Genomic DNA, 27,995 nt, shown 5'->3' with positions numbered 1-27,995 from the left:
ACCAGAAATTAAGTGGTAGATTCAAATTCCTTTCAGATCAGTGCTTGGTTTTTCTGCTGATTTCAAAGGGATTGGAGGAGCTTGATTAAAATCAGACAGAAAAAAACCATTTGTATTCTAAACTAACTCATATGTCATTTATAGAAGGTCATCTGTTCTTGCCCAGAAATAGATAGAAATAAGGTATTTCTTTTCTACACAAAACTTCAAGTGGTGAATGAAGTCTTAGGGAGATTGGTAGGAAAAGACCAATACAAAACTGCAAAGCATTTTCCAGGACTGAAGAAAAACTATTTCATATCAAAGCATAAGATGGTTCCTGTTCTGTTATATTAATAAGTACACTTCCTGGAAAACAGAATAAAATGTGCAATCTTTTTTCTGGCTTCCCTTTACTCCAGAGATCAAACAGAAGTTGGCTTTGTTATTGAGAAAACAGTCATGAAATCCTTTTTGTTATTTAAAGAACAAAAAAAACTTCAGAATAAAAATAAGATTATTAATGCAAATGACATTTCTTTGGACTATTAAATTTGGAGTTATACAACCTCCGAAGTCTTCCAAATTAACAATATTTATGGGGTTTCCCCCCCAGTTCCATCCATTCTGACCTAGTGTATTTTTTGAAGTGAGCACTTCAAAATGCCATTCAAGATCTGGTTTCTGGTCCCCAACTCATTGCAAATCTTTGCTTTAAAGATATATAAATAATGTTTTATGGCAATTCTTCCCAAATTGTCTTTATTTTCTAGCCTAACTGTAGGCTTATATGGAGATGTGACCAACATAATAAAAATACTGAAATGTAACAATAATAGTCAATATAAATAAAATACAATTGTTCAACCAAGAATATCTTCTTGGTTGAATAATTGTACCTTGAATGGACTCGGGGACCTCTGGACTTAGATAAAAACAGCATTTGCTATTATAGCTTTTCATACAGGTGAATGCCTTTAAGAGCATGATTTCAATTTCTTTATTATTCAAACTAATCATCAAATGTCTTCAATTTATAGTGTTATGATATTTGTTTATTATTCTATGGTAATTTGTATTTAATCTGTGCACTGTGAATCCCTAAGGCAACAAATTGGTAGCAACATATCCATTTTGAAGACCTTAATACTATGCTGCTAAATGCTGTACAACGTATTTAAGTTTTTATTTTATTTATTTATTTTGTCAAACAATTATTAGATAACAGGTTTAAGTATAAATGGTTATAAATACATGAAATGGATACAAATAAGAAAAAAAAAAGAAACAATAGGACAGGGATGGTAGGCATGTTTTGGTGTGCTTATGCATGCCCCCTACAGACCTCTTAGGAAAGGGGTGAGGTCAATAGTAGACAGTCTTATGTTGAAGATTTTGGGGTTTGGGGAAGAAAGAAATCACAGTCAGGTAGAGTATTCCAGACATTGACTACTCTGTTGCTGAAGTCGTATTTCCTGCAATCAAGTTTGGTGCGGTTTATCTTTAGTTTGTATCTATTTAGTTCTCTTGTATTGTTTTGGTTGAAGCTGAAGTATTCACTGATAGGTAGGAGATTGCAATATATAATTTTATATACTATACTTAGATTGAGCTGAAGGCGGTGTAGTTCTAGGTTGTTTAGGTCTAAAATTCCAAGTCTGGTGGCATAAGGTATTAGAGGAGTGTAGGATTCTTCTCATAAAATATTTCTGGACTTTCTCAACTGTATTAATATCAGATATGTAATGCGGGTTCCAGACTGATGAGCTGTATTCAAATATTGGTCTAGCAAATGTTTTATATGTTCTAGTTAGTAGAGTGATATTACCAGAGAAAAAGCTATGCAGGATTAGGTTAACAACTCTTCATGCCTTTTTGACTATGTAGTTACAGTGGGCTCCAGCACTTAGACCATTTGAGATGAGTACTCCAAGGTCCTTGACAAAGTTTTTGTCATCAACAATGTCTTGACTATTCAGCTTGTATTTTATTTTCTGATTTTTTTTTGCCAATATGTAAGACAGAGCATTCATTTGTTGAAATATGAAGTTGCCGTTTGTTTGACCATTCTAGACACATAGTCGAGGTCTTTTTGAAGGGTAGCAGCATTGGCAGTGGTGTTGAATAGCTTTACATCATCAGCGAAAAGAATGCAGTTGCTCTTAATATAATCACAGAGGTCATTAATATAGAATATGAAGAGAGTTGGTCCTAGAACATTGCCTTGGGGGACACTACTGTTGATAGGTACAGGATTTGATAGGACACTCCCAATTTTGACCATTTGTTGCCTGTTTGACAGGAATGCTTCTATCCAGTTATGCAGGTATCCAGAGATACCATAAGACCTTAGTTTTAGGAGTAGTTTGTCATGTACCACTGAATCAAAAGCTTTACAGAAGTCTATGTAAATTGTGTTAATTGTGTTAATAATTGATTCCATGACTTTACAAGCGACACAGCATAAAGAGATTGCTCTGTAATTTTCAACTAGGCTGGGGTCTCCCTTTTTGAAGATAGGAATGATTGTGGCTAGTGATCATAGATTTGGCAAGGAGCTAGTCCTGAAAGATTTTTCAAAGATTATGCTTAGAGGTTCAGCTATGGCGGTGGATAGCTTTTTTAAGAAGTAGGCACAAACTCCATCCGGTCCAATAGATAGAGATGGTTTTAGATTATGTAGTGCTTTTTCAATATTGTCTTCTGTAAAATCGATATGTATTAGATCATTGTAGTTGTCTGTGGTTTGACTAGGAAATATTGGGCATGATCCATTGCTGTTTACAAATACTGAGCCAAAGAATGTGTTAAAGTGGTTGGCTTTAATAGTGTCATCATTGCAGTCTTTACCATTTGGTTCTTTTAGGGGTGGGATGGACCTTGAGTCTTTTAGTTTGTTGTTTACAAAATTGTAGAAAGTGCGGGTGGAATTGGTGCATAGAAGATTTTCCTCTTGTTTAGTGTGATAATTGGTACATTCAGTCTTTATCTGGTGGCATAAATTTCTGCATCAGCTTTTAAAGTTGGCAACGTGACCAGATTTATTTTTCCACTCAAACTGTTGCAGAAGATGAGATTGGGGCAGTTGTTGTCTGCTGACAAATAAACCTTAATCATGTTCAAAAATGAATGAACTATAAATGTTCTTCTCTTGACACACACTTCCTACTTCATTTCAAAAGCCATTCTTTATCAGCAAGATTGCTCAGAAGCCTGTCATACTGAGATTATATTGTGAAATGAGGCTGGAAATCTTTTGTCATCGGTATTTAAGTTGCTTCTCTGATTCAGTCCACAGTGCTCTTCAGTTTGTACTCTGATGTTTTATTGAAACCAGTTTTGGTACTATTAAGATTTAATGTATGACTTTTCCAGATATTTTTTCATATAATAATTCTTCAGTGATTATTGCCCAGAATTTATACATTATTTCCAAAGATAGCACTTTTAAAAATAAAAATAAGATTCCATTCTTCTTTAACTATATACAGAGTTAACTTCTTGAGTTACAATGGCAATTGGGATAGGCATTTCTGTTACTAAGTGATGTGATCATAAAACAAAACATCACACTTCCTGCTTTGCTTAATAATGATAATCCCAGGTCCATGTGGGTTAAGTGGGAAAAAATTGGAATTTTAGGCAATCCGTTTGGTTCTACAGGAGGCAGGGCAGTCCAGTGTTGCTCCTATTCTTATTTATTTTTGAACTGCCTGTGGTCTAATAACATCCCCTTCACAAGACCCCATCATCTGTCAAGGTAGGAAGATGCAGAGGTGCTCTGGGGAGGGTGCCGTTGGAGCACAGGAAGGTGAAAAATTAATGAGAATGGGAGCAACTTCCAACTTGCTTATAGCATCCCCATTTGTGGAAAGCAGGTAGGGAACATTAGAATTTTCTAAAGCAAGGGTGCGGAACTATGTCCCTTTTATGATTTGTAGATTTGACTCTCAGAATTCCTGAGCCAGCCATAAAAGGGCCATAGTTCCCCACCTCTGTTCTAATGTAACAGTAGCTCACTCAGTGTTGTCATTGCAATTTGGGCACAGAAAACCTTGATCACAATCATGTGACTAAGAATGCTGTAATGGCCACAACTTCACAGGTTGTAATAAGTTCTCCTAGGCCCCTCATAAGTGCTATTATAACTTTGAACAGTCACTGACTTTATATGACTAGCTGTATTTTTATAGACTTATTCTTATTTTTAATATAATGATTATAATATATTATTATTAACTATTATATTTATAATAGTTTTGCTCTTCTTTTAAAGTAAATTAATCAAAGTGCTGATAGCAGTTTAATTATATAATGACATTTTATGATCATTTATTATGTATGTACATGTGTATTGTTTTTTAATTTAACATTCATTGAACTAATAGCATGAGTGCATAGGTATGAAATAAATGATTCTATACTAGCCAGTATGCTATTGATTCTAAATGTTAAAAAGCAATAGTAGTGATATTTAGGCAAATATTTTTGGAACTATTTTCATTATTCATATTTCAGCTCCTGTACAGTTTGAGCTATACCTGTGGGCATCAAGAACCCTAAAGGTTCTGGCTTTACATATAATGAAGGGCTGATGCCCTTAGGCATTGACCTTTCACATTGTCCTAAGGATAATGATGGGGAATGGAGTGTTTTGGGTAAGCTTTTTTCTTCCTTCCTTCCAGTCAGCTTTTGCTTTTGAGTCGGAACAGATATACTTGGTAATTTTTGCTTTATACTTGCTGCTGTTTTCCTTCTGATTTCCTTCTGATTCTTAATTGCCTGGAATGAAACAAGTGAACACTCACTGTGATTTCTCGAGAATGTATCCATGGATTTGCCATAATCCATTTGCACATTATCCTAAAGCATGTATCCTATTCTTGCTATCTCAAACTTCTTTTATTTCATTTTCTCATCTCCAGAAATTTATCTTCTGCCCTTTGCACCCCACAGAAACTGCATTTGTCTCTCCTAGAAATCACCCATTTAATACATCCATCCTCACTATTCAGCTAATTAATTAGCATTTTGTATAATGACTCTCCACTAGCAATATCAATAACACTTATATACTGCTTAACAGCCCTCTCTAAGCAGTTTACAGAGTCAGCATATTGCCCCCAACAATCTGGGTCCTTATTTTACTGACCTTGGAAGGATGGAAGGATGAGTCAACCTTGAGCCTGGTGAGATTTGAAATGCCAAATTGCAGGCAGCAGGCAGTTAGCAGAAGTAACCTACAGTACTGCCCCTCTAACAATTGCGCCACTGTGGCTCAGTGTAGCCAATGTGGCATTGTGTAACCATAGTGACAGCAACACAGACTGCCTCATTGTGCAACTTTTTACCACATAATAACAGTTAGCATCTTTTAAAAATTCAGCATCTACACAAGAAGGCTCAATATTGTTTGATACTTTTCAGGAGTTCAAATAACAAGCTACTCTGAACAAAATAAGTATAACGTAGCAGTTTTAATGAACTATGTTCCAGGCCAAAATGAATTCCAGCTATGTCCTGAAGAAATATGAAGCTCAGAATATATCACACAACATATCATGAAATATGAAAGTAATTATTTCAAGGAAAAAATATTGCAGTCCATGAAATTCTCAATCATCCAGGTTCATGGTTGTTCCAAAGGTGTGTTTTTCAGAAGAAGAGTCTTGGATGAGAAGTGAAAGGTTTCAAGGAAAAAAACCAAGAAAGTTCCATTGCCTTTTGAAAAAAAACAGCTTTGGGACATAAGGTTGGAGATATCTCTAAGTTCAAATCACATTTTACATGTTTATCAACCAAGTAACAGTAAAAAAAAAGTTTAGCTAAGCATTTTTTGTATTTATTTAATCTATTCAGAAAGTCAGACTAAAATATTTTGATAGACTACTAAACATTCTTAGGGAAAAATCACTTACCTCTTTCAGCCACAGTTTGCTTAATGTTTCTTCTACACGATCTATAATGGCACAAGGTGCACCTAAATGTTTTTTATGCCTCTGAAAATAAAATAATTAAGACAGAAAACAATTATATACTTCCGCAGTCAGAAAAATATTTTTTTAACTAAATAGAAGTCACAGCAAAATAATAATGTCAATAATAAGAGTTCGAAAGATAATAATGACAAATCCAATCCAAACATCGGGCTAACTGTGCAATGAACCATAACAAAGAAGCTTCTTATAGAAATAGTTTAAAAACAAAACAAAATAAACCTTATATATTTTGAATATATATACATATATATATATATATATATATATATATATATATATATATATATATATATATATATATATATATGAGATAACATTAAATAAAATTGTAGGGGATCATACTTCCTATGCAAAGCAAAAAGGTTACATTTTCAAAATTTCAGTTCAGGGGCAATAATCACTCTTAAAACTTAGGAAACCCTAGAATTAGATTTTTAATACATCTTTAGATATTTGCTTTCTCAGTTGTTTCTATGTAGGTTAAACTCCAGCAAATGGCAATCTTTGCTGAGGTTTTTAAAACTATGGCAACTAATATTCTCCTTAAAAATGCTCAAAACACCTATGGACAAGTGCAGGTAAAGAAGAATCAAAACTTGACTTATACCAACCGTAAAGGAACAAGCTTTTGTAGGCCAGGGCTCTTTGGGTAGAAATAGCTTTGAATCCCACTTCAGTTCTTGAGGCTTGTGGGTGATAAAGTTTTCTTTTGAGCTGAACTTTTTTTTTTCATCTTTCAGAGGAGGTAGTCCATAAACTGAAGCAAATTCACAAATAAACAATAGTTTGTGCTTAATAATCATGCATATGATTTTTTAACAACAGAAGGATTTAATCCTGCAATCCAAAGCAAACTCTAAAATAAGATTGCAAATTGTCTGCATTAAGAATTTAATTTAATAATAAGCAGAGTGTGTGCTATTCTTATTACTTTAAAAAAGGCAGAGGCATTTTAAAAATACAATGTAAAGTATCCAAGTCAAGTATGGTATCCATGGACACTGGTAATATTCTGATAATCAGATGGTAGTGAATTTTATTCCATGATTTTTTTTAACTTCCCAGTTTACTTTATCCATAACCAATAAAGAAATAAGCATGCCTAGACTATTTCCAAAAAAAGAGAGCTTTGGAAGTTATTTTAACATCAAGTTTTAAAGCTAAAATAGTGCAAAAAAAAAAAATTATTATGTGGATGCAAGTTTTCACCTGCAAACTTTCATTGAAGTATCTCCAAAATGGCCCCAGAAAAAAAAATTGTTACCCCCAAACTCGTCATCCAGCAACAATCCCCTCAGGTATTCATTCTATCCTGACCCAGCCATAGGCAGTGAACAATGTGGAGCTGGCAACGCCCACTTGGTTGCTGTGAGTCATAGTAGTCTTATATGTAACTGGCCCTTTGAGAACAACCATAATGCCCATGCAGCCCTTAATGAAATTGAGTTTTGTTAGATCTGGGAGGATAGGTCCAAGGAGGGAGACAAGACTCAGATAGCAACAACAGCTCTTTATTGGTGACTTCAGATCTGAGCGAAATATCCCAGCCGCAGCAGTCCCTTATATAGGGCTGGCTGCGGCTAGGCAGCCAATGACGGTGATTTGAGTTTGCCATGCTTGGTTAGACCAATCGCGGCAGCCCGTTTACTAGCCAATTGGATCAGTCTGAGGTGACCAATCACGATCCGCTATCAGCGGGCCAATCAGAGTTGCAGGCTTTTGAGCCTGCTAGCCCGGAACAACCCTCCCCTCTCGGTTCTGTTTAAGGGGCGGGGTTATGTAGTCTCGCAGGTAGGTGGGTCTTCGCACCTGTCTACCTGACTTGCGTAATTCCAATTGCCCGTGTTCAACTTTGGGTTCAGACGGGCTGCTTGCTGGATCTGTCTTTAATGGTGAACCAGTGCCATAGTTGCAACTCTCTTCTGGTGACCTCAGGATGGTTGAGTCGTCAGCTTCGTTGCTACTGCTATGGCTCCCCGAGCTCGCTGAGCCTGCTTGGTTGCTGTTTCTAGGTGAAGTGTTCGTTTGCCCAGGCTCTACTTCAGTTGGTAAGTATTGTAAGCTATGATGTGGTGATCCTGGGGTTAGTCCTGGTGGGCCAGATGTTGGTTCTATTCCAGGACTCACGGTTCCCCTCCCCCCCTGGTGTCGAGGTTGGGATCACTGATGGAAGTTGTGGTCAGCCTGGAACGTAGCTGGTCAATGTAGCATTTCCACGCTCTGCCATCAGTGGTTAGTAGGCGGTAGAAGCAGGGGCCTGTGACTTGAGTTATTTGAGCAGGAATCTACAGGGGATCCCCTGAAAATTTTTTTGCAAATACAAGGTCTCCTACCTTAAAGGCGCGGTGCTTGCTGCTGGAACCCAGGGGTTTTTCCAGGGTCTAAGCAGGGTGTAACCAGTCTAGAGGCGATCTGAGTTTCCTGGCCATCAGGAGTTCAGCTGGGCTCTTGTTAGTTGTGCTGTTAGGTGTGATGTGCTGGAGAAGGAGCATCCTAGTGACTTTATCGTGGATGTTTCCTTGTTCCATTTTTTGTAGAGTTGTTTTTTGTGAACTGAACCATTCGTTCAGCTCTACCATTCGCCGCTGGATGAGCCGGCGATGTCAGTGCATGTCGGATGCCACAGTCTGCTAGGTATTGTTCGAAGGCTAAGGCAGTAAATTGGGGCCCATTGTCGGACACCAGAACATTGGGTAGGCCGTGTGTTGCAAAAAGTCTGTTCAATTTCTTGATGACTGCATCTGTAGTGGTTGTTTTCATTTTATTAACCTCGAGCCAGTTAGAATATGTGTCTACTGTTATTAGAAAAGTGTGCCCTTTTGTAGGTCCCGCAAAGTCGATATGAATACGCAACTAGGGACCTCTGGGTGTTTCCCATTCTGCTGGTGGAGCTTTAGGTGGGGCTGAGCGGGCTTCTTGGCATCTGTTACAGGAGGCGACCCAGGTTTCAATTTGTTTGTCCATACCTGGCCACCAGGCATAACTCCTTGCCAGCGCTTTCATACACATGATGCCCGGGTGTCCATCGTGTAGCAATTGTAGGACTTTTTTTGTAGTTTTGCTGGTATGACCACTCGGTCTCCCCATAATACGCACCCTCTTTGTGAGAAAAGTTCTGTTTGTCTGTTCTTGAAGGGTTTAAAGGTTTCATTGGGCTCGCTTTCTGGCCATCCCCTCTCCACCCAGCCAAGAACTCGTGCTAAACATGAGTCTTTTTTGGTTTCAAAGGCGATGTCCTGAGCTGTTAGTGGTGGTGAGGGGATTGTCTCAATTTGTAGTATTGGTAGCGTGGGAGCTGGGTCATCTTGCAGTTTGGGTAGTGGAGAGTGGCTCAAGGCGTCTGCGTGGGGAATAGTTTTTCCAGGGCGATGCCTCAGTTGATAGTCGTAGGCGGCTAGGAACTCTGACCGCCATGTCATTCTGGGGGATAGAATGTGTGGAGTAGGTTTGTCACCTGCCAGGATGCCAAGTAATGGTTTATGATCTGTGATGATGGAGAATGATCTCCCATATACATATTCGTGGAACCTTTTGATTGCAGATACAATTGCAAGGGCTTCCTTGTCTAGGTGGCTATAGTTTCTTTCTGTTCTTGACAAGGTTCTTGAAAAAAATGCAATAGGTGCCTCAGTACCGTTTTGTAGGATGTGGCTCAAGATGGCCCCCACCCCAAAAGGTGAGGCATCACAAGTCACAGTCAATAGGAGTGTTTCGTTATATTGTATGAGCACTGCATCTGAAGTGAGAAGGTCCTTTACTTGTTGGAAAGCATGTTCCTCCCGTCGTCCCCAAGTCCTGGAGGCCCTTTTATCGAGGAGTCTATGAAGGGGTTCAGCAACAGTCGCCTTCTGGGGTAGGAAAATGTTATAAAAGTTAATGAGTCCCAGGAAGGCTTGAAGGTCTGTTTTGTTTTTGGGTCTTGGGGCATTTTTGATGGCTGCCAATTTCTTTTCTGTAGGGTGAATTCCTTGTTTGTCAAAGAGGTAACCAAGAAATTCAACCCTTTCTGTGCATAACTGGCACTTTTCCTTTTTAACCTTGAGGCCAGCATCTTTGAACCTTTGAAGGACTGTTCTGAGGCGTTTCTCTAATTGACTCTTGGTTGGGGCGGCTATTAACACGTCATCAAAATAGGGCACGACCCCTTTTATGCCCTGCAATAGTCTCTCCATCAGGCTTTGAAAAATGCCTGGTGCTACGCTGACTCCAAACTGGAGCCTGTTACATTTGAACGCGCCTCGATGTGTAACTATAGTTTGGGCTTTGGCAGTTTCGGCATCGACTGGCAGCTGTTGATAAGCTTGGGCCAGATCAAGTTTTGCAAATATTCTGCCACCCCCAAGTGAATGTAGGAGATGCTGGACAACTGGCACCGGATAGGCGCTCTGCTGCAGTGCGTGATTGAGGGTGGCCTTGAAGTCTCCACAGATTCTCAAAGACCCGTCAGGTTTTATGGGGGTGACAATTGGTGTCTCCCATCGGGCGTGATCAATGGGTTCTAACACACCTTGTGCAATTAATTTGTCCAGTTGCTCATCAATTTTGGGTTTGAGAGCAAAGGGAACTCGGCGTGGTTTTAGGCGAATGGGCACAATGTCAGGGCGGAGATTAAATGAAATAGGGGACCCTTTGTACTTGCCTAAATTTTCGCTGAAAACTTCCCGGGAATCCTGGATGAGGGCCGTTTCCCAGTCATCGTCTTCGGTATGGTGGATGCCAGCCATTCCGATTCCTAATGGAGTAAACCACTGAAGGCCCAGTAGACTTGGTCGGTCTCTATCAACAATGGTGAGTGGTAGTATTGCAGTATGTCCCTTGAAAGAGACCTGGAAATGGCTGGTGCCCACAACTGGAATCCGGTTGCCCTGGTAATCTTTTAATATGAGTCTCTGACTGCTGAGATCTCAGCGGCGGATGTTGGGAATCAGTTGTTTAAGGGTTTTCCAGGAGACCATGGATAGGGAAGACCTGGAGTCTACTTCCATGATGCACGGTTGATTTTCGATGGTGACTTCTACACGGATTTTTTTTGTATCTAGTGATGAAGCGTGGCCGATGGTGATGGTCTGATGTGCCTCTTCTCGTCTGGTTACACCAGTAAACCCTCGGGGACTGTTTTACTGGTTCCACTGGTTGCTTGGGCGGTCCCTCTATGTGGTGGGGTTGCCATCAGTTCTTTTTGGGCTGTTCCCACTCCGTCTGGGGCTGGAGCCTCTTTTATTCCTGCATACCTTAGCAATATGTGCTCATTTTTCACAAAAACGAAAGATGGCATCTAGGAATCTGCACTCGGATCATGGGTGGTTCCCACCACACCCGGCACATTGGTAGTTTGATTTACGACCCTGTTGGTCCCGTTGCTCACGTTCTGACCGGAGTCTGTGGACTTCTTCCTCCTCACTGTCTGAGGAGGATTCGACATCTTCATGATGGGTGGCCGGTGTGTATTTGTCTGAAGACTTCCCAGTATCGTTGGTGGGTTGGCGGTTGGCCCCACTGGTTCGGCGCATTCATGCTGCTGATTTTCGAGTGGCTTCAGCTGCAGTGGCGTCTGCTATGGAATCTGCAAGGGAAATGTCTCCTTTGGCCATGATCTTGTTTTGGACAGTTGGATCTCTCAGGCCAAGGACAATTCGGTCTCTCATGGCTTCTTCTAGATTGGCGAAGCCACATAATCTGCCCAGGTTTCTCAGGTCAGCCACGAAATCCCCAATGCTCTCACCTTCATGCTGATCCCTCTGGTAAAACTCATGCCTGCGAATGGGACTCGGTATTGCTGGGGTATAATGGTTGCAAAGGATGGGAGCAAGGGTATCCCAGTCCATCATTTTGACTTCAGCTGGTTTCGCAAGTGCTTTAGCCATTTTAAAAATGGCGGGTCCACAATGCGTTAGAAAGACTGCTCGTTTCTTGCTGGGCTTGGCATCTTTAAGGTTGTTGGACTCCAGGAACATTTGAAATCTGTCCATATATGAGTCCCAGTCCTCGCTGGCTGGATTGAATGGGGCGGGTGGTATAGTGCTGCTGGCCATTTCACCGATGTTGTGCTCTGTCAGCCACGTGCTCCTTCAGCTTCAGCGAGTGTTCAGTAGGCTTCGTTGTCTTTGCATCCCATCCTCGTCGCCAATGTTAGATCTGGGAGGATAGGTCCAAGGATGGAGACAAGACTCAGATAGCAACAACAGCTCTTTATTAGTGACTTCAGATCCTGAGCGAAATATCCCAGCTGCAGCAGTTCCTTATATAGGGCTGGCTGCAGCTAGGCAGCCAATGATGGTGATTTGAGTTTGCTGCGCTTGGTTAGACCAATTGCGGCAGCCCGTTTACTAGCCAATCGTATCAGTCTGAGGTGACCAATCATGATCCGCTATCAGTGGGCCAATCAGAGTTGCAGGCTTTCGAGCCTGCTAGTCCGGAACAAGTTTGATATCCCTGATATAGGCTGTATTATGGCTATGAGCTTGATTAAAATCCTTTATCAGCCACTCAATTCATGAGCCAGTTACAAAAACCTCAGGTTCTGCAATCCACTAATGAGCAGCTGTCTAGCATCCAACTGGGTGACCTCACAATCTCTCCTTTACCTGGAAAGATTGCAGTGGTCAGAATTCATTGTTTGGCTTCCAATCTCCACTGCAGTGCTATCCCACTCCTTCAGGGATGCCAAGTTCAACATGAATCCTCACTGGAAACCATGATTTAAATTCAAATCAGGAGCATGGTCAAGAAATGCCTACCTATTTCAAATTAATGTCTTGTGTCTTCAAACTGACAAGAAACAATGGATGGAAACTAAACAAGGAGATAAGCAACCTAGAACTAAGGAGAAAATTCCTAGCGGTGAGAGCAATCAATAATAGAATAGCTTGCTCCATCACTGGAAGCTTTCAAAAAAAGACTGGACAACCATTTGTCTGAAGTGGTATAGGATCTCCTGCTTGAGCATGAGGTTGGGCTAAAAGACATCCAAGGTCTCTTCCAACTCTTACTATTCTATGTCCATGATGGCAAACCTAGGCCATGTGTGCCAGAAGTGGCACACAGAGCCATCTCTCTCGGCATGACAGGCATTGCCTGTTGCTCTTCCAAGTTCTGGTGCCAGCCAGCTGGTCTTTGTGCACGTATGTGTCCCAGCCAGCTGGTCTTCACACATGCATGTGCATTAGAAACCAAAAGACCAGGTGGCTGGTGTGCATACGAGCTCTGGGAGCTGCTCTTCTGGGTTCCGGCATGCGCATGTACACTAGCCAGCTGGTTTTGGCACTCAGTGCCTTTTCGCTGTGCGCGCATTCCCATTTCAGCACCACCAGTGTTCTATGTTTTTCATAGTTTCTTAGAGGAGCACATACACTTTTGTAAAATAAAACTTTCCCATAATTTCATATGAATTTGTTATCTGTCAGTATTTTACCTTCTTTATTGAGTACCTGGTACCATGTTCTTTATTTTCCTTATTATTTTCAGTGTATCTGAAGGAGTTTTTTAAACATGGGCTATCATCAGACTATATTTTCCATCTTCAATAGAAAGAAGAGCTATAAGCTTAAATTTATCTTACAATACATTATAAAAATGAAAGCAGGAAAATTAACTCCTTCATTTGGAAGTTAAAAAAACAACAACAGTTTTTATTTTTTACAACAAACATACAAACAAAACATAAAAACATAAAATCATCTTTCAATTATATACATACAGTGTGTCAGTTGGTTACAATCTTTTGTGCTATCCTTTTCTTACCATTACTCACAAGTTATATAAATTCTCACCTTATCAGTCTAGCTTGTGCTTATATAATATAAATTATTAAACATTCATTTGACTATTTTTCCATCATTTTATACGAAATATTCTAATTTTCATTATGATTTAATCTTATACATTCATCCAATGGTTATATATTTTATATTGTCTTCTATATCAATCTATTAACTTTTATTGTAAGGCTTAGTAGTCTATTTCTTTACTATGTCTTTTTATCTAACCATTGATAAAATAAATCCCATATCATATAAAATTGTTTATCCTCTTGTTCTCTAATTTCAAAGGTCAATTTACTCATTTCGGCACAGTCCATGATTTTCTTAATAATTTCCTCCTGCATAGGTATTTTTTCATTTTTCCAATTCTTAGCAAGTACAATTCTAGCCGCTGTTAAAACATTTACAATCAAATATTTCAATTAGTATATTTCAATAAAAATATCTCAGGTTTAAAGTCTATGTGTTGTTTTGTCATTTTTCCAACCATGTGTGGATTATAGTCTTTTTGTATCTGAGCATGTCCACCAAATGTGGTAATATGAACCAGGTATCTGATGACATTTCCAACATTTATCCGATTTATCCTTGAACATCCTGGCAATTCTCGTTGGGGGTAAGTGCCACCTGTAAAATATCTTATACAAATTTTCTTTATACACAGTTAATGTTGTCATTTTATAATTTTGAGATCACAATTTTTGCCACTTATCTAAGTCAATCCCATATCCGAAATTTTCCCCCCGCACAATCATTGTTTCTTTTACTTGTTCTTCCTCTAATTTAAACTCTAGCAAATGTCCATAAAGTTTTTTTATTACTTTTTCATCAGTACCTGTCAAAATTTTATCGAAATCAGTCAACTTGTCATAGATACCTTCAGTTTTAACATCTTTATCAAATCTAGATTGTATTTGCAAATATGAAAACCAGTTCATTTTTATACCTTGTTCTTCCAATGCTTACATAGACTTAAGTTCATCCTTTTCATTCAATATCTCACCGTATCTGTTTGTTCCTTTTTATATATTATTGGATAGGAAAAAGCTTCAATAGTACATAACCATAGTGGAATTTTTAAATAATATTGCTTTTCTATCTTCTTCCAGTTTAAAAACAATGCTTCTCGAATATAATGTCTTCTAAAATACCCCTGCGTTTTAGTTCCCTTATACCAGAGGAAGGCGTGCCACCCTAACAGCAAGTCATGTCCTTCTGAATTCAAAAGTCTAGTATTCTGTAATGTTATCCACTCCTTTACCCACATCAGACTCATCGCTTGGTAGTATAATTCCCAATTGGGCAAAGCAAATCCTCCTCTTATTCTTGCATCTTGTAACAATTTAAGTTTTATTCTCGCTTCCTTCCCCTGCCAAATGTATTTTATCACTATTTTGTTTAAATCTTCAAATCTTCCCTAATCTGATTGGAATTGTCTGGAATAAGTATAAGATTCTGGGCAATACATTCATTTTAATTGTAGATAAAATCAGTGATAATTGTAAATTTACCCATTTTATCAAATCTGTTGCAATCTATTGTTTAAGTTTGAGATAATTGTCCTCCTTAAGTGTGCTACATCTTGGTGTTATATGTATCCCTAAATACTTTATCTTGTTTGTGACCTGGATCCCCCAAACTTCCTCCAATTCTTTCTTTCGTCTTACTAAAATGTTCTTTGCTAAAATCTTTGTTTTATCTTTATTTATTTTCAAACCTGCTACTTTCCCATACTCTTCTATCTTTTCTATCAGTTTAGGTGCAGACTCCAATGGATCCTCTAATATAAATACCAGATCATCTGCAAAAGCTTGTAATTTATACTCTTCTTTTTAAATTTTCATTCCTTTTATTTCTTTTTCTTCTCTGATGTTCCTATTCAGCACTTCCAGAGTTAACACAAACAACAGAGACAACAGTGGACAGCCTTGTCTGGTCCCTTTTATTATATCTATAAAGTCTGTTAATTCTCCATTTATCATAACCTTTGCAGTTTCTTTAAGATATAGCGTTTCGATGGCTTGAGTAATTTTTTTACCAAAGTCCATTTGGTCCAATTGTAACAGCATAAAATGCCAATTCACATTATCAAAGGCTTTTTGTGCATCTATAAACATCAGAGCCATTTGTTTTTCAGGATGTGCCTCATAGTATTCCAGTGTATCTAAAATTATTCTCATATTATCTTTAATCTGTCTCTTCAGAAGAAATCCATTTTGATCAGGATGAATAAAATTGTTTAAATATCTTTTCAGTCTTTCTGCCAGAATTGAAGCAAAAATTTTCATAATCTGAATTTAATAGTGGTATAGGTCTGTAATTTTTAACATGCTGTGGGTCTGTGTTCTTCTTTGGTACAAGTGTTATATATGCTTCTGACCATGTTTCAGGTATTCTCTTCTTCGTCATAACTTCATTCATAATTTCTAATAAGTGAAGATTCAATGTTTCCTGGAATGTCTTATAAAATTCCACTGGCAAACCGTCCGGACCTGGTGCTTTCCCAATGTTTTGCTTTTTTAAAGCTTGTGTTAATTCCATCATTGTTATATTACTTTCTAACATTGTTTCAATATCTTTGGGTATCTGGGGCAAATTTGCTTTCTGTAAGTATTGTTGAATTATTTCTTCCTGAACATTCTCTTGATGGTACAGTTTTCCATAGTAACCTTGAATTATTTTTTTCTTCTCCGCATTTCCATAGCATACATGTTTTTGTTCGTTTATCAATTGATTTATTCTTCTCGAGTCTCTTTCCTTTCTCAATTTATATGCTAGCCATCTGCTTGGTTTATTTGCATCTTCAAAATAATTCTGCTTAGCATTTCTAATTTTTTGTGCTATTTCTTCTTTTTCTATTAGACCCATTTTATGCTTAGTTGTGTCCATTTTAATGTCCTTTTTTGTGGAAATTTCTGTAGTTCTTTTTCAACTTCTTGTAGTCATCTTCCAATATTTTTTTTAAAAAAATTTGTTTTATATTTCTTTTCCTTGTATAGTTCATTATCAAACCTTTTGTATAAGCCTTCATTGTGTCCCAGAAGCTCTGTAATGATGTATCCTCTTTGAAGAAAAAAGTCAATTCTCTCTCAATTTTCTGTTTAAACTCTTTTTCCTTTAATATCATATTATTTAAAGTCCATCTAGATCTCCTTTTTTGTCTTTTCCATACAAGTGTTATTGGATTGTGATCTGCTTCTATTTCAATGTCTTGTATATTGGAAAGCAATTCTGTTGACATCCATATCATATCTATTCTAGACCATGATGCATGTCTATTTGAGTAAAAGGTATATTGTTTATTTTCCACATTTTTCTCTCTCCTTGCATCTTTTAAGTTTATCTCATCTACCATTCGAAAGAAGGATTTTGGCAATGTCTTTCTAGTTTTCTTTGCTGTTTTTTGTGTTTTCTAATCCAATTTGTTATTTGTTATTCCATTAAAATCTCCCATCAGACAGATATTAGCATATTCCAATTCAATATTTTCTTATGTAATTTCCTGTAAAAATCTACTTGATTATCATTTGGAGCATAAATTGCTATTTAAAGTGTCTTTAGATTATTGTCCATTATCTCCACCATCAAAATCCTTCCATCAACATCTGTATATATTTGTTCCACAGGGATTCTATCTCTAATGTCCTCTCCTATCTCCTCTCTTTTTACAATGTGTTAACACTGTAAATAATTTCCCTAATTTTTGTTGTTTCAATATATAATCATGTTGTTTTTTAATATGTACTTCTTGTAGGCAGATTATATCAAATTTTAATTTCTCTAATTTATGAAATACTTTTCTTCTTTTAATAGCTGAATTAAGCCCATTTATATTAATTGTAATCAATTTTTTCTCATGCATTTTAGACTTTGTAAGAAGGATTTGTTGCTTTGGTAGATCTTGCTTCTCGTTGTTCTCTGGGTACACCACCTAGGGCTCCTTCCTCTTTTTCAATTGCTGCTGTACATTCCTCTTGAAATTCAATTAACAACTCTTCTTTTCTTGTATCTTTCTCCCTTCCTCTAAAATATTCCAGATAGAATAACTCAGCTTTTTCAACTGTATCAATTCTGTGTCTTTGTTCCTGCCAGGTAAACATGAGACCTTCAGGTATCAGCCATCTGTAATTTATTCCTCTCTTAAGTAACTCTTTGGTCAAAAATAAATATTCTCTTCTTATCTCTCTCATTCTTCTAGGTACCTGCTTCAGTACCACTATTTCTTTATCTTTGTACTTTAGTGTTTTTTCTCTTGCCACCTGCAGTATTTGTGATTTTATTATTTTCTTAGTAAATCTGATATGAACTTCTCTTGGCAGCTTATTTCTCATCGCATATCTTGTATAAACGCAAAAAACCTTGTCCATTCCATCCATCATCTTCTCTTTAGTTACCTCTAATGCTTCTGCCAGAATTTCTGTCATCATTTCAACAAGGTTTTCACCCTTTTCTTCTATATTTTGAAATCTAAGATAGAATTCTGATCTCTCAATTTCCCATCCCAATGATTGCAGAGATCTGCCCTTATCTCTTTCCACTTCACTCAATCGGGTATCCATATCCCCAATTTTCTTATCTTTTGTACATCTTGTTCTTCAATTTTCTTAATTCTGTCCTCATATTGCATCATCATCTGTTGAATATTTTCTATTTTTTCATCCGTCTTTTCCATTCTTTGCTCAATATTCTCTGTTCTCTTTTCAATATTATCTGATTTTACTTGTATCTTTTGAATTCCTTGCATAATCATCTCACTTCTTTCTCCTTCTCTTGTTGTAACATCACCTGTATTGATCGTTGTCCTCCAGATGGTGAGGAAGAAGAAGTTGGGATTGAAGAAGCTGGGGCTGATATTTTTCTGCTCATCTTGAAGTACAAAAATAATAAAAAATATAAAGAATCTAAAATTACTAAAAAGAAAAGGCAAGAGAATAAAAAACTTTTCCAAAGAGTTATTTTGAAGGGAAAAATTAAAAATTAAAAAGGAAAGACCAGTCCAGTTTAAAAATTAAAAAGTTTTAACAAAATCCAAAGTTCCAATAAAAAGAAAAAAAAAACCTTCAGGTTTAATTTGTGCTTAATCTCGCCACTTGAACACTTTTATCTTCACTTTTAAATTTAATTTTTAGTCTTTTAGGGTGTTCTCTCCAGAAAAAAAATAAGTAGAAAATTATCTCATCAAACTGACACACTTTCTTTCCAGCTTTCTTCTGTTCCAGAGCTGTCCCAGCTTCAGCAGCTTTAATGGCTGCCTCTCCACCACGGGAAAAAAGGGCTTCTCCTGGACTTTGCAATGTCCCTGAGATCGACAGGATGTGCCCTCCTCTGTCACCATCTCTATGGGATGGTTTAGGTCCATTGGGACCGTCCTGCAATGGAGATATCAGCAGAGATCTTAGAGCTTTAAGATCGCATGCTGTACCGCTGTGACACAAGCTCCCCATTTGGAACTTATTGACCAACATAATTGTTCCACATTACCATAGTACACCCCAAACTATTCTGTGTAGTATTGTTATTGTTAACTATGGCAATCTATGTCCAGTTAAGTCTTCTGTGAAATTTTGGAAGAACTTCAGCAGATATTCCGTTTTCCACCAAAGATATAGTTTCATGGATCACAATCAATCATTTAATATTGCTATTTTTGTATCTGTGAAGTATGGAGAATATAATGTATAGCTTAGACTGTCATGTCATAAAAGTGAAAAATTGGGGCCACTTCATTGAATTTTATACTTATTAATATGTAAATATTAGTTGAACTTTAAACATCTCCAAGAATTAATGTTGGCACATGAATCTTAAACATAGAGTGCCAAATGGAATTCATAACAAATATTTTGTTAACAATCAGTAACAGCTAACCTTTCTTGTACGTTCTAAAAAGTAAATAAATAGCTACATGAGGCTCAACCTATATATGTATGTTTCCACTCCAGAAAATTAATGGTCATAGATCAAATTTCAAGCACCTCTTTGACTTCTTGAAGTATCCTCATTCCAGTATCTATTAATATGAGAAGATTATGCCTAAACTGTAATATTTATATGCTCCATGTGAAGTTTCATACCTACCTTAATACATCAGCAAAGACTTACTTTTGCTTAAACATTGTGATTTGAACTTTAGATTTAAAGGATCCCTGGTATAACTTGTCACAAAATCTGGTATTCCTTGTTCATACTGCAAAGGGAAGGGGGAATAAACAAAGGAATACGATATGGTTTTAATGGCAAGCAACTCTAAAGATGTATTTCATGAACTGTCCTCCAATTAAGCATTCATAATGGTTCATTAGGACAGTAAAAACTTTGTCATACTGACAAGTGGCTTTTCCTTTTTATAACCTCCTGTAATGGTACTCTGATTTGAAATTTAGCTGCTCCCTCTCTTGCTTCCTTTTTAATTTTATTAGTTGGTATTTATTTAGACTTTTTTTCTTGGTTTTTTAAATCTCAAATCTGCATTGGTAGATCTGTTGAATAATTACTCTAAAATTTAGGAACAATTCTCAAATAACCTTACTTTGGGCACATTAAGTGCAAATCTAACTCTCTGGAGAGCTTCTAATGCTAGGAGAGATGGAAGGAAAGGAAGAAGAGGATTGTCTGTGGAGACATTCTCATTCACCAGGTCATAGTTGTCTCAAAGATGCTTTTTCAAAAGGCAACTGGACTGTTTTTCCTTGAGGAAGAAGAAGAAGACATTCTGCTTCTCATCCAAGTAGCTTCATCAGTTGTGATGGTGGGGTGAATGGGGGGGAAGGATGATGGACTAACAGTCAAAACTGCATGGTGGGCGGTGGAAAGATAGGTTTTTAGTATCCTTTTGAAAAAGAGGTAAAAGAGGCCATTCGCCATAGTGAGGGAGGGATAAGGCACAACCTATCTTCAAGCTACAACACGTTCTTTGCAACAGTTCCAGGAAAATTCCATAACCAATTACATTCTGATTCATGTAACCCTGAGGGCTAAGAGTGGCCTCAGGAACTCTCAGGGAGAATGCTAACATACCAGATCAGTGCAAAGAAATAAAATCCTTCAATTTTCCTCCCACACCATCTGGTTAGAATGTATCTTTCCATCCTCCACTATTCAGTCTCAACTGTCAATACCTATCCTTCCATTCCTCCTCCCCAACTACCCTCACAACTGATGAAGCATCTTGGATGTTCTTCTTCCTTAAGGAAAAAACAGTCCAGTTGCTTTTTGAAAAAGTACCTTTGATAAGAAGAGGATAACTACCAGCAAGGTGAATAAATAAATACGCTCATCATGACTGATTCAATACCTAGAATCATCCAATGAGTTTCCACAACTGATGAAGCATCTTGGATGTTCTTCTTCCTTAAGGAAAAAACAGTCCAGTTGCTTTTTGAAAAAGTACCTTTGATAAGAAGAGGATAACTACGAGCAAGGTGAATAAATAAATACGCTCATCATGAAATGATTCAATGCCTAGAATCATCCAATGAGTTTCCATATCTCTGCAAATCATGCAGACCCAAACTGGATCTGTTGGAAAGAGTTGATACCATTGAAAGCACGAATAAGATCCCTTGACACCATAGTAGCATCCCTGGATGCCTTAAAAGAAAGATTATCCAACCTTGAAAAAAACGACACATTGCAAAAACCTGAACATCCAATAGCTACAAACCACATCTCTACCCAACCCAATCCACAACCCAATCCACAAAAAAACATAAGCCAGACAAATAATGATATCCCAATCCTCACCAGAGAAGCTGTTGAGTGTGAACGGAAACATCCAGATGCCATCTTATTTGGTCTAGAGGACATCAATGATAATGATGACATCACAACTGTCTGAAACATCATCAGTGATTATCAAGTATCAACCATCTCCCCTGATGAAATACTTGACATTTCCCACATTGGCCGAGAGCTCAGAAAGAGAGATGGCTCTGTGGCCCGATGCTTCTGCAGGGTCATTTGCAAAAGTGAATCAAGCAAATGTAAATTCATTTATAAATTCACTCGCCAAAACCAACACCAACCATAAGAACCTCCGTTGTTGCCCTGATCTAACCATACAGCAACATGCCCGCTCCCGTGTACTCCGCACTGAACTCAAAAAACATCCAGACAATGGAGGGAAGGACCTGTACATTGACTACCATGCTGACTGTATCAAAAGTAAGTCACACAACTCGCAACTCAGCTTTAACCTTCAACCACAACCCTACCTCAACCAATCCACCATTACCTAAGACTAGGCACGCACACCCCTAACTACCTCAATTCCAACTACTGCTGGCCTTAAATGCAAGCTACTCAATGCAAGAAGCCTTGCAAATAAAATACCTGAATTTCTCCTCTTATTAAATATGGCTAAATTCGACATCATATTTGTCTGTGAAACATGGCTCAATGCATCTCTCCCTGACTCCATTACTACAGTAAGAGACTATCATGTTTACTGATCAGATCGTGAAATTCATAGAGGAGGTGGTGTTGCTATCTTCTATAAAAAGTCCTTACATTTAAAAAATATCCAAGTTACCCAGGAGCTTGCTATTCCGGAGACCATCATCTGTGAACTATCCTTAAATATCACATTTCGATTCTTACTATGTTACAGAGCACCTGATTATGACATCGAACATGTAAACAAGCTAAATACACTACTAACATGGGCAGCATCCTGCCCACACACTTTTATCTTTCTTGGTGACTTCAATCTAGCTCATATTGACTGGACCCTAAATGAATGTACAACTGTACCCATACACGCAACCTTCTACAATGCTATTACAAATCTGGAACTGGAACAACTAGTAATCAACAACACTAGACTAAACAACTGCCTCGATCTCATCTTCTGCAATAGTTTGAATTTAATTTACAGAATACAAACTAAAGAACCATTTTCCAGCAGTGACCACAATATGATTGACTTTTGTCTCAACGTATGCCCACACAAAAATCATCACAATGACATAATCCCCAATTATAACTTCAAAAAAGGCAACTATGATCTTACAGACAACGATCTCTCATCCCTTGATTGGCAATCTCTATTCACTGGATACAATACTGTTGAAGACCATTACAACATATTCTTACTAGAAATCAAAAGAGTCATCAAACTATATGTACCAACAACTCCCAAAACAAAACAAAAAACAGATTACCCATAACAATAAGGAAACTTCAATCCCCAAAGAGATCACTCTGGCAGAAAAACAAATCTGGTCACGTTGCCAATTTCAAAAGCTGATACAAAAATCTATGCCACCAGATAAAGACTGAATGCACCAATTATCACATTAAACAAGAGGAAAACCTTCTATGCACCAATTCCACCTGCACTTTTTACAATTTTGTAAACAACAAACCAAAAGACTCAAGGTCCATCCCACCCCTGATAGGAGCTAATGGTAAAGACTGCAATGATGACACCATTAAAGCCAACATCTTTAACACATTCTTTGGCTCAGTATTTGGCTCTGCAATGGATCATGCCCAGTATTTCCTAGCTGAACCACAGACAACTACAATGATCTAATACATATTGATTTTACTGAAGACAATGTTGAAAAAGCACTATGCAATCTAAAACCATCTCTATCTATTGGACCAGATGGAATATGTGCCTACTTCTTTAAAAAGCTATCCACTGCCATAGCTGAACCTCTAAGCATAATCTTTGAAAAATCTTTCAGGACCAGCTCCTTGCCTAACCTATGGTCACAAGCCATGGTCATCCCCATCTTCAAAAAGGGAAACCCCAGCCTTGTTGAAAATTACAGACCAATCTCCTTATGCTACGTCACCTGTAAAGTCATGGAATCAATTATTAACCAATCCATTATCCTCCACTTAGAGACAAACAACCTACTCTCTAATAAACAATTTGTTTTCAGGAAAAAACTATCCCGTAATCTGCAACTCTTACACTGCAAAAACATATGGACGACACAACTCGATCAGGGCAAAGCAATAGACGCAATCTACATAGACTTCTGTAAAGCCTTTGATTCAGTGGTACACGACAAACTACTCCTAAAACTAACATCTTATGGTATCTCTGGACAACTGCATAACTGGATAGAAGCATTCCTGTCAAACAGACAACAAATGGTCAAAATTGGGAGTGTCCTATCAAATTCTGTACCTGTCAATAGTGGTGTCCCCCAAGGCAGTGTTCTAGGACCAACTCTCTTCATACTCTACATAAATGACCTCTGTGATCATATTAAGAGCAACTGCATTCTTTTCGCTGATGATGTAAAACTGTTCAATACCACAGACAATACTGCTACCCTTCAAAAAAAACCTTGACTATGTATCAGAATAGTCAAACAAATGGCAACTTCAAATCTCAACAAATAAATGCTCTGTCTTACATATTGGCAAAAAAAAATCAGAAAATAAAATACAAGCTGAATAGTTAAGATCTTATTGATGATCCAAGCTCTGTGAAGGACCTTGGAATACTCATCTCGAATGATCTAAGTGCTAGAGCCCACTGTAACTACATAGCCAAAAAGGCATTAAGAGTTGTTAACCTAATCCTACATAGCTTTTTCTCTGGTAATATCACACTACTAACTAGAGCATACAAAACATTTGCTAGACCAATACTCGAATACAGCTCATCGGTCTGGAACCCACATTACATATCTGATATTAGCACAGTTGAGAAAGTCCAGAAATATTTTACAAGAAGAGTTCTCCACTCCTCTACTCATTGCAGAATACCTTATGCCACCTAGACCTAGAAAACCTTGAATTACGCCATCTTTGGTCTGATCTAAGTATGGTATATAATCATACATTGCAATGTCCTACCTGTCAATGAATACTTCAGCTTCAACCATAACAACAAAAAAGGTGATGTTATTCAATTGATTCTGGATAGAACTATTTTGTCCCTTAAAATTAAGTTCACAATACGTGATGGAATAGTTGGATGTCCTGAGGGGATAAGGAGAAGAGATGCTACCTAGAAAACAGTCAGACAGGAGAAGGAGGAGCCCCCTTTTAATGGCTTATAGATCAAAGAAAGAAACTTAGGAAAGACCCACCCTAATTAATCAAGCAGTTAGAAGTGGTGGCACGAAGTTTATACCTTCAGACTTGCAAAATTCTGTTAATGTAGCCTTACAATAAAGTAGAATTAGTGCATCTGGTCATGTTTCCTATCAGATTATGAGAGCTGACGTCAATCCAACAAAACATCCTTAATCACAATTATAAATTTCTATTTGGTGCATTCTGGGGAGGTACCATGTTTTCTCAAAAATCTATCTTTTGTAACAATCATGCAGGCAATACAAATGAACTACAAAGAGACCTCCCTCCCTATGAAAGATATTATGGAATACAAAAAGAAAAAAATCAGTGAAATAATTTCCATATGTGAATCATTTCAAAAATAGTTCTTGCATGAAAACATTACATTGGAAAAGGTTATTGTCTCAGCTGTGTTCTCAAAGCTTCGCAGCAATAAAAGTAATATTGCTAATTTAAAAATATCACAGAGGGGCTAATTTACAACTAATTCATGCTGTGAATGAGTGGAGAAAATCCATGGAACATATGTGGAAGAAATAAATTTTAAGTTGAACTAAAAGTACTTGAGTCTGATAAAAAAAATCTCAAAAATTTTCCAGGCACAAACTGAGCAAGGGGACTGAAGATAAATATTCCAATAGTTGAAGAATTTTCTGAGAACCCCCAAGGCTTCTAACAATTTTTTCAAAGATGTTATTAGCCACATAACTAACCTTCCCAAAGGGCAATTAAATGTGATCCATATCACAATCTTCATCTGGCCAAGGCTTTTGCTGTAAGTGTACTACTTTGCAAAAAAATGCATTTTTAAAAAAAATTGTTGGAGGACACTTACAGAGTTCAAAGTAGCAGTTCAGACAAAGTCCCCCTTTTTATATGTGTTGTGTCTGCCAGTCATGTTCAAAAGTAGGTAAGGCCTTGTTTGAGTGGTCTTAGCCCCCATCTTGTTGGTTTTCGAGCCTCAAAGGATACCCTATCTTTATTACTCTTTTATAGCCCAATACAAAATAGGATTGAGATCCCCTGTATAAAGTAGCATAAGTTTCAGATAGGACAATTATACAGATAATTGCTTCAGCCTCAGCCGAACTTTTACCTGTCTGTAATCATATGGTTTGGGATCTTCATATTTGTTGCTAGTAAATTTTCCCATCTTCACAGACATTAACTTGGCTTCATTGGAGCCTGTATAAGGAAACCTGGTAGCAATCTTTGTTTGTTTGACCTCTTCAGTGACTGGGATAATCAATCCTGATTTTATTTTATGTAATTCTTCAAAAAATGTCTTCTTTTTTTCCTTTTTTTTCAGCTCTTGGTAGTTTCCAACTGGCTTATGTGAAGATAAATACACTTTATAGCTAAAATCTGGTGGTTGACACATCCATCTTTGTCTTTCTGGAGGGGCTTTGCACTGCTGCGATATACGGATTTGATTTCGTTCTAATGCTAACTCCAGGTTTGTAGCAAATTTTTCTTTTGAGTCAAAAGAACATATGGATGGCTTCTTGATAAGGGCACTAGGAAACATACTTCTTTCCTTAAGTCTGTAAGAAGTTTTTAAAAATGAAATGTATTATTATTGGTTATTAATTTGATATTCTACGGTAGGTAATAGATGTATTATTTTAATATGAACATTTAATATTACAAGAATTCCCTTTCATGTATACTCATATTTTCACAAGTTCATATTATTACATTTAATAAAACACTCTCAGAACTAATAACTAGAAGTGGCACATCTCAAGCTTATTCAACATGGCACTCGCTGTGAGAATTAGGTGGAGAAACAAAAAGCAAAATAGCAGGAACCTCTTTTAATAAAATTGTGAAAACTTATTAAAGAACACAATTCATGAAGAGAAACAACCATTGTACTTCATGGGTTTTGTTTGTTTGTTTGTGGGTTTTTTTGTGCAGAGCCTCAAAAAAATAAAGCAAACTCAGTGCTATGAAAATGGCTGTTTTAGGGAAGAATGGCAGAGAATCATCAGTAACAAATAAATATATGAAATCACTGGTTAGCCCTCAACTTAGACAGCCTGTGTTCCAACAAAACTATGAGATATAGAATATAGAATGTAACGACCAATCACATGATTTCCTCTGAAACAAGCAATACGTATTTTAAAGATAATCAGAGTAAAGTTACAGTAAAAAGTAGAATTAAACATGTTAAATAGTTTTACTCACCTTCACTTTTTTCAAAATGTTCATGCTGTATTAGACTTTGCTTCAAAATGTTAGAGCAAACCAAGCAAAAAGAACAACTCACAGTGGTGTTTGTTCTGGAAGATGTTTATGTCTATTTGTGGCACAAAGAAGCCTGAGTGCATAATTGTATTCAAGTCATCTGGGTTGCTAAGAAACAACAATTTTGCCTTAGGATTCCATTTACAATTTACATCTAAACACCCCTGAAAATAATGTCTCTGTCGGTGGACTAAGGTTAAAATGAATCAGGGAGAGCCATTCAAGGACTTTATTTGAACTGCTAAGAAGTCAAAAAGAAGAAACAAACAAACAAAACTATTGAAGAAATTTTTTTTGCAGAATCTCTTTTTTTCCCCAAAATGAGATTCCAAATAAATACTATACTAATATATCACCACCATCATTACCACTACATTGTAGTATAAATTTGCTCACATTATTATGTATTATGTCATTTCTGCATACTATAGTAATACACTACACTACTAGAATCTATAGTAGTATACCAGACACATAATCCATTTTTGCAATATGGAGATCAGTACAACTCCAAATATAACATATGAAACAATCAATATACAGGTGAAACTCAAAAAATTCGAATATCATGAAAAAGTTCATTTATTTCAGTAATGCAACTTAAAAGGTGAAGTTAATATATGACATAGACTCATTACATGCAAAGCAAGATAATTCAAGCCGTGATGTGTCACAATTAGGATGATTATGGCTTACACCTCATGGAAACCCCAAATACACAATCTCAGAAAATTAGAATATTGTGAAAAGGTTCAATATTCTAGGCTCAAAGTGTCCCACTCTAATCAGCTAATTAAGGCATAACACCTGCAAAGGATTCCTGAGCCTTAATGGTCTCTCAGTCTGGTTCAGTAGGAATCACAATCATGGGAAAGACTGCTGACCTGACAGTTGTGCAGAAAACCATCACTGACACCCTCCATAAGGAGGGAAAGCCTCAAAAGGTAATTGCAAAAGA

At 37.3% G+C, this 27,995-nt stretch overlaps 1 protein-coding gene across 1 annotated transcript; it reads right to left on the bottom strand.

The window, feature by feature from the left end:
- Positions 1-4,482: 4,482 nt before the first annotated feature.
- On the bottom strand, positions 4,483-26,312 carry CZH7orf78 (chromosome Z C7orf78 homolog). The gene is made up of 5 exons (XM_087916387.1): positions 25,881-26,312; positions 19,841-19,925; positions 6,590-6,735; positions 5,898-5,978; positions 4,483-4,761 (listed from the first exon to the last, which is right to left on the bottom strand). Exons 1-5 carry the CDS (start codon positions 26,310-26,312, stop codon positions 4,483-4,485), a joined length of 1,023 nt encoding a protein of 340 aa, XP_087772513.1.
- Between the last annotated feature and the right edge of the window lie 1,683 nt (positions 26,313-27,995).

This window comes from Pseudonaja textilis, chromosome Z (genome assembly GCF_049901715.1).
Source record: "Pseudonaja textilis isolate UNSWEBS1 chromosome Z, rPseTex1.2, whole genome shotgun sequence".
Lineage (NCBI taxonomy): Eukaryota > Metazoa > Chordata > Lepidosauria > Squamata > Elapidae > Pseudonaja > Pseudonaja textilis.
Note: the sequence above shows the minus strand (reverse complement) of the source record. Positions and strands in the feature narration are given on the sequence as shown.

Bases quoted from the DNA above. Each gene is read 5' to 3' on its own strand.
- CZH7orf78 (XM_087916387.1), bottom strand. From the start codon at position 26,312: ATGTTTCCTAGTGCCCTTATCAAGAAGCCATCCATATGTTCTTTTGAC. The intron at 6,736-19,840 runs GTAAGTCTTTGC...AATTTGCTTCAG, and splicing joins ATCACAATGTTTAAGCAAAA to TTTATGGACTACCTCCTCTG. The intron at 5,979-6,589 runs GTTGGTATAAGT...TTTTATTTTCAG, and splicing joins CAAAAGCTTGTTCCTTTACG to AGGCATAAAAAACATTTAGG.